The sequence below is a fragment of the Pelodiscus sinensis genome, chromosome 1 (genome assembly GCF_049634645.1).
Source record: "Pelodiscus sinensis isolate JC-2024 chromosome 1, ASM4963464v1, whole genome shotgun sequence".
In the NCBI taxonomy this organism is placed as follows: Eukaryota; Metazoa; Chordata; order Testudines; family Trionychidae; genus Pelodiscus; species Pelodiscus sinensis.
In genome coordinates, this window is record NC_134711.1 from 329,917,749 (window position 1) to 329,923,792 (window position 6,044).

The 6,044-nt window shown below is 45.1% G+C and overlaps 1 protein-coding gene across 1 annotated transcript; it reads right to left on the reverse strand.

Annotated features, from left to right (window-relative positions):
• Positions 1–204: 204 nt before the first annotated feature.
• LOC102452247 (olfactory receptor 52P1-like) lies at positions 205–1,227 on the reverse strand. Its single transcript, XM_006130090.2, has one exon. It carries the CDS (start codon positions 1,225–1,227, stop codon positions 205–207), a length of 1,023 nt encoding a protein of 340 aa, XP_006130152.2.
• Between the last annotated feature and the right edge of the window lie 4,817 nt (positions 1,228–6,044).

A 6,044-nucleotide genomic window follows, 5' to 3' on the forward strand; every position in this document is an offset into this window, starting at 1 on the left:
GGTTCCACAAAACAATGGCAGAAGTGAGATATGAGCCCACTGATGTCACAATAGGCTGATCGCAGTAGAAGAGTTCCCTACTTCCTCATACTGTGAACCCCCACAATGCAGAGCTCAGTCAAACTAGGACAGAGCAATCTGGATTAATGAAGAGGAAATGGTTCCCCTCTTTGGACATAATTTACATTCAGAGGCCCAATGGGATCACCTTCTGAAGATGTTTTTCCTCATTTTGTCATGGAATTCTTTGGTTTTGACCCCATAAATGATGGGGTTGAGCATGGGAGGGACTAGGAGATAGACATTGGACAAGATGATGTGAACATGGGGAGCAATGCCCTGACCGAACCGGTGTGTCAGGTTGGAGAAGAGGTAGAAAGTAAAAGACATCAGCATTACGCTGATGTGGCCCATGCAGGTGTTGAGGGCTTTCTGGTGGGCTTTCTTGGAGGAGATTCTGAGGACTGCCCTGATGATCAAACAGTAGGACAGGCCGATGAGCGTCAGGTCTATCCCACCCAGTATAAGCAACATCACCAAGTCATAGAGCATTAAAAATGTGTGGTCCCCACATGAAATCTTTGCCACAGCGATACCCTCACAGTACGTGTGAGGGATGATGCGGTTGTCACAGAACGGCAGCCGGCTCAGCATTAGGGGCACAGGCAGCACACAGAGAATCCCTCTTATGAAAATGACCAGCCCTAGCTTGGCTATCCGTGCATTGCTGAGGATGGTGGCATATCTCAGGGGGTTACATATGGCAACATAGCGATCGAAGGCCATTGCCACCAGGACAGCTGCCTGCATTAGAGAAGCCACGTTAAGGAAGGTAGTCTGGGTGAGGCAGCCACTCAAACTGATGCCTTTCAAATTGAACCAAAATATACCCAGGGCCTTTGGCACAACGCAGGTAGAGATGACAATGTCGGTGAGTGCCAGCATGCAGAAGAACAGGTACATCGGCTGGTGCAGGGTCTGCTCTTTGCCCACCATGAACAGAACAGAGAAATTCCCCAACAGGCACAAAGTGTAGCAAGTAGCGAAAGGGATGGCAATCCAGGCATGAGCATCTTCCAGGCCAGGGATGCCTGTTAGGATGAATGTTGGCGTGTCAGAGGGGGTGAGGTTGAAAGCTGCCATGAGGTGGTTGTTGAGACAACAGGGTTCAGAAATGCACAAGGTGCCTGTGAAGAGACAGAAGCGTAGTGAGCGAGGGTTACACATTATAATAAATAACACAGTAAACATATTATAGTTATCACCAGTCCAGAAAGAATGTGAGTAGTGACGTGAAACAAAAAACAGGACTAAGTAGCACTTTAAAGACTAACAAGATGGTTTATTAGGTGATGAGCTTTCGTGGGCCAGACCCACTTCCTCAGATCAAATAGTGGAAGAAAATAGTCACAACCATATATAGCAAAGGATACAATTAAAAAAATGAACACATATGAAAAGGATAAATCAAATTTGTCCTTTTTGTATGTGTTCATTTTTTTAATTGTATCCTTTGGTATATATGGTTGTGACAATTTTCTTCCACTATTTGATCTGAGGAAGTGGGTCTGGCCCACGAAAGCTCATCACCTAATAAACCATCTTGTTAGTCTTTAAAGTGCTACATAGTCCTGTTTTTTGTTTCAGCTACACCAGACTAACACGGCTACATTTCTATCAGTAGTAACGTGGTAACTTTTATAGAAGGCACCAGTTATTTTAGACCAAAGTAAAATCCAGAGAAGTCCTCAGAGGGAGCTAACTGTGCCAGGTTAGTTGGCAGCACGATGGCAGATGAACATTGATGTTGAGAGGAGCAACATGTCTGTCGGTTAGAGGGAAAAGTTTGCACTCCATAAATCATCGAATCATAAAGTTGGAAGAGACCTCAGGAGGTCTTCAAGTCCAGCCCCCTGCCCTAAGCAGGACCAATCCCAGCTAAATCAACTCAGCCAGGGTTTGTCAAGCTGAGACTTAAACACATCTAGGGATGGAGACTCCACTACTTCCCTAGGTAACCCACTCCAGTGCTTCATCACCCTCCCTACCTAACTGGGTTCTAATTTAACAGTGTGAATGCAGGACAGGAACCTGGCCCTTGTGGCACACAGCTCTGGAAACCTCAGCTCAAACTGGTAGTCCTAATGGAATCTATGAAGGGTGGGATTTGAAATCATACAGAAAATTCAATGCCATGAGATCACTCAGCCCATATTTCACCTGGATCCAAGGCTGAGACACATACATTCTGCAGTGGTGATAATCTCTGGGCTACATCTACACTGGCATGATTTTCCGGAAACGCTTTTAATGGAAACATTTTCCATTAAAAGCATTTTCGGAAAAGCACGTCTAGATTGGCAGGACGCTTTTCCACAAAAGCACTTTTTGCAGAAAAGCTTCCATGGCCAATCTAGACGCGGTTTTCCACAAAAAAGCCCCAATCGCCATTTTTGCGATCGGGGCTTTTTTTGCAGAAAACAGTACTGTGCTGTCTACACTGGCCCTTTTGCGCAAAAGTCTTTTGGAAAAAGACTTTTGCCCGAACGGGACCAGCATAGTATTTCCGGAAAAGCACTGACAATCTTACATGAGATCATCAGTGCTTTTCTGGAAATTCAAGCAGCCAGTGTAGACAGCTGGCAAGTTTTTCCACAAAATCATCTGCTTTTGCGGAAAAACTTTCCAGTCTAGACACAGCCCTGGTGTTCTGTTATCTTCCATTTTGGGCCTGTCTTGACATAGGTGACTTTGGGGTACTTGTCTGGCTCTGTCAGTCTGTTTCCTTATTCCCCTTGTAAGTGTTAAAAATGCTTGATAAAGATCTTGTAGGTATTTTTCTCTGGCACTGTGTGGAGCTATTTTGAAATAGCATCAAAATAAGATATGCAGTTTGCATTGCTCAAACTGCGTATCTTATTTTGAGATACGGTGCAGTGTAGACACACCCTCCATTGCTTCAAGGGTCAAAGAATGTGGGCAGTGTTTATATGAGAAATGACTATAATTGTAAGCAAGTGACTCTTAACAAGATTTCGGGGCATGAAGAGATAATTAGCTAATCATGAGCTCCCAATGTGACCCTGTAGCTGAAAGAACCAATGCGACCCATATGTATGTAAGAGAGCAGTGTGATTGCTCAGAACTCCAGTATATAGAGGGAGAAAAGCCTGTTGAGAGTCTATCGCTTAAGGTTAGAGGTGGAAGCAACAGGGGTGATGTTGTGGTTGGTGTGTGCTATAGACCACCGGATCAGGTGACTGAGGTAGATGAGGCTTTCTTCAGACAACTGAGAGAAGCTTCCAGATCACAGGCCTTGGTTCTCATGGGGGACTTTAATCACCCTGACATCTGTTGGGAGACAAATACAGCAGTACAGACAATCCAGGAAGTTTTTGGAGAATGTTGGGGATAACTTCTTGGTACAAGTGCTGAAGGAACTGATCAGGGGCCAGCAGACCCCTGCTGCTCACAAACAGGGAGGAACTAGTTGGAGAAGTAGAGGTGGGTGACAACCTAGGAAGCAGTGATCATGAGATGGTAGATTTCAGAATCCTGACCAAAGAAAGAAAGGAGAATAACAAAATACATGCTCTGGACTTCCGAAAAGCAGACTTTGACTCCCTCAGCCAACCAATGGGCAGGATTCTCTGGGATGCTAACATGAAGGGGAAAGGAGTCCACGAGAGCTGGCAGTATTTTAAAGAAGCCTTATTGAAGAAACCATCCCGTTGAGCAGTAAGAAAAGCAAATATGGTAGGACACCACATTGGCTTACCGGGGAAAACCTTGGTGAGCTTAAACACAAAAAGGAAGCTTACAAGAAATGGAAACTTGAACAGATGACTAGGGAAGAGTATAAATATATAGCTCGAGAATGCAGGGGAATTATCAGGAAGGTGAAAGTGCAACTGGAATTGCAGCTAGAAAGGAATGTGAAGGGTAACAAGAAAGGTTTCTACAAGCATGTTAGCAATAAGAGGGTGATCAGAGAGGATGTGGGGCCCATACTGGATGAGGGAGGTAACCTAGTGACAGATGATGTGGGAAAAGCTGAAGTACTCAATGCTTTCTTTGCCTCTATCTTCACAGACAAGGTCACCTCCCAGACTAATGCACTAGGCAATGCAGTATGGGAAGGAGGTGGACAGCCCTTGGTGGGGAAAGAACAAGTTAGGAACTATTTAGAAAAGCTAAACATACACAAATCCATGGGTCCAAATTTAATGCATCTGAGGGTACTAAGGGAGTTGGCAAATGTCATTGCAGAGCCTTTGGCCATTATCTTTGAAAACTCGTGGACATAGGGAGAGATCCTGGATAATTGGAAAAAGGCAAATGTAGTGCCCATCTTTAAAAAAAGGAAGAAGGAGAATTCAGGGAACTACAGACCTGTCAGCCTTACCTCAGTCCCTGGAAAAATCATGGAGGGAATCCTCAAGGAAATCCGTTTTGAAGCACTTGGGAGAAGGGAAAGTGATCAGGCATAGTCAGCATGGATTCACGAAGGGCAAGTCACGCCTGACCAATCTGACTAGCTTCTATGATGAGGTAACTGGCTCTGTGGACATAGGAAAGTCAGTGGATGTAATATACCTTTCCTTTAGCAAAGCTTTTCATACAGTCTCCCACAATATTCTTGCCAGCAAGTTAAGGGAGTATGGATTGGATAAATGGACTGTAGGATGGATAGAAAGCTGGCTAGACTGTCGGGCCCAATGGATAGTGATCAATGGTTCGATGTCAGGTTGGTGGTCGGTTTCTAGCCGAGGGCCCCAAGGATCGGCTCTAGGACTGGTTTTGTTCAACATCTTTATTAATGACCTGGATGAGGGGATGGATTGAACCTTCAGCGAGTTTACGGATGACACTAAGCTAGGCGGAGAGGTAGATACGCTCGAGGGCAGGGATAGGGTCCAGAGTGACCTCAGCAAATTAGAAGATTGGGCCACACTCTGATGAGGTTTAACAAGGACAAGTGCGGAGTCCTGAACTTGGGACAAAAGAATCCCAAGCATTGTTACAGTCTGGGGACTGACTAGCTAAGTAGCAGTTCTGCAGAAAAGGACCTGGGAATTACAGTGGATGAGAAGTTGGATATGAGTGAACATTATTCCCTTGTAGCCAAGAAGGCAAATGCCATATTAGGTTGCATTAGGAGGAGCATTACCAGCAGATCTAGAGAAGTGATTATTCCCCTTTATTCGGCTCTGACGAGGCCACATCTGGAGTATTGTGTCCAGTTCTGGGCACCCCACGATAGAAAGGATGTGGACGCATTGGAGAGGGTCCAGCAGAGGGCAACCAAAATGATTAGGGGGCTGGAGCACAAGATCTATGAGGAGAGGCTGAGGGATTTGGGTTTATTTAGTCTGCAGAAGAGAACAGTGAAGGGGGATTTATAGCAGCCTTCAATTTCCTGAAGGGAGGGTCCAAAGAGGATGCATAAAGGCTCTTCACAGTAGTGTGGGATGGCAGAACAAGGAGCAATGGTCTCAAGTTGCAGTGGGGGAGGTCTAGGTTGGATATTAGGAAAAAGCTGTTTCTCTGGGAGGGTGGGGAAGCACTGAGATGTGTTACCTAGGTTGGTGGTCGAATCTCCATCCATAGAGGCTTTTAAGTCTCGGCTTGACAAAGCCCTGACTGGGTTGATTTAGTTGGGATTGGTCCTGCTTTGGGCAGGGGGCTGGACTTGATGACCTCCTGAAGTCTCTTCCAGCTCTGTGATTCTCTGATGCTACCCAGAGGAATCTCCTGTAGCAGTAGAGAAGTTATTGTACCTCAGCATATGCCACTGGTGCGACTGCTTATATATTTCTGCATCAAGGTCTGGAGTGCACGATAAAGAATGCTTTTTGTCACATTGAAGAGAAGAATTACAAAAGTATTAGGATGTTAGAAAACATGCTTTGTAGTGATAGACTCAATTGGTTTAAGAAATACAGTGAAGGAGTGACCTGAGAACCATCTAGAAGTAGTACACGGGAGCAAATATTTAAGACCTAATTGTTAGGCGTAGCATTCAGAAGTGTACATATTTTTTA

Bases quoted from the DNA above. Each gene is read 5' to 3' on its own strand.
- LOC102452247 (XM_006130090.2), bottom strand. From the start codon at position 1,227: ATGTGTAACCCTCGCTCACTACGCTTCTGTCTCTTCACAGGCACCTTG.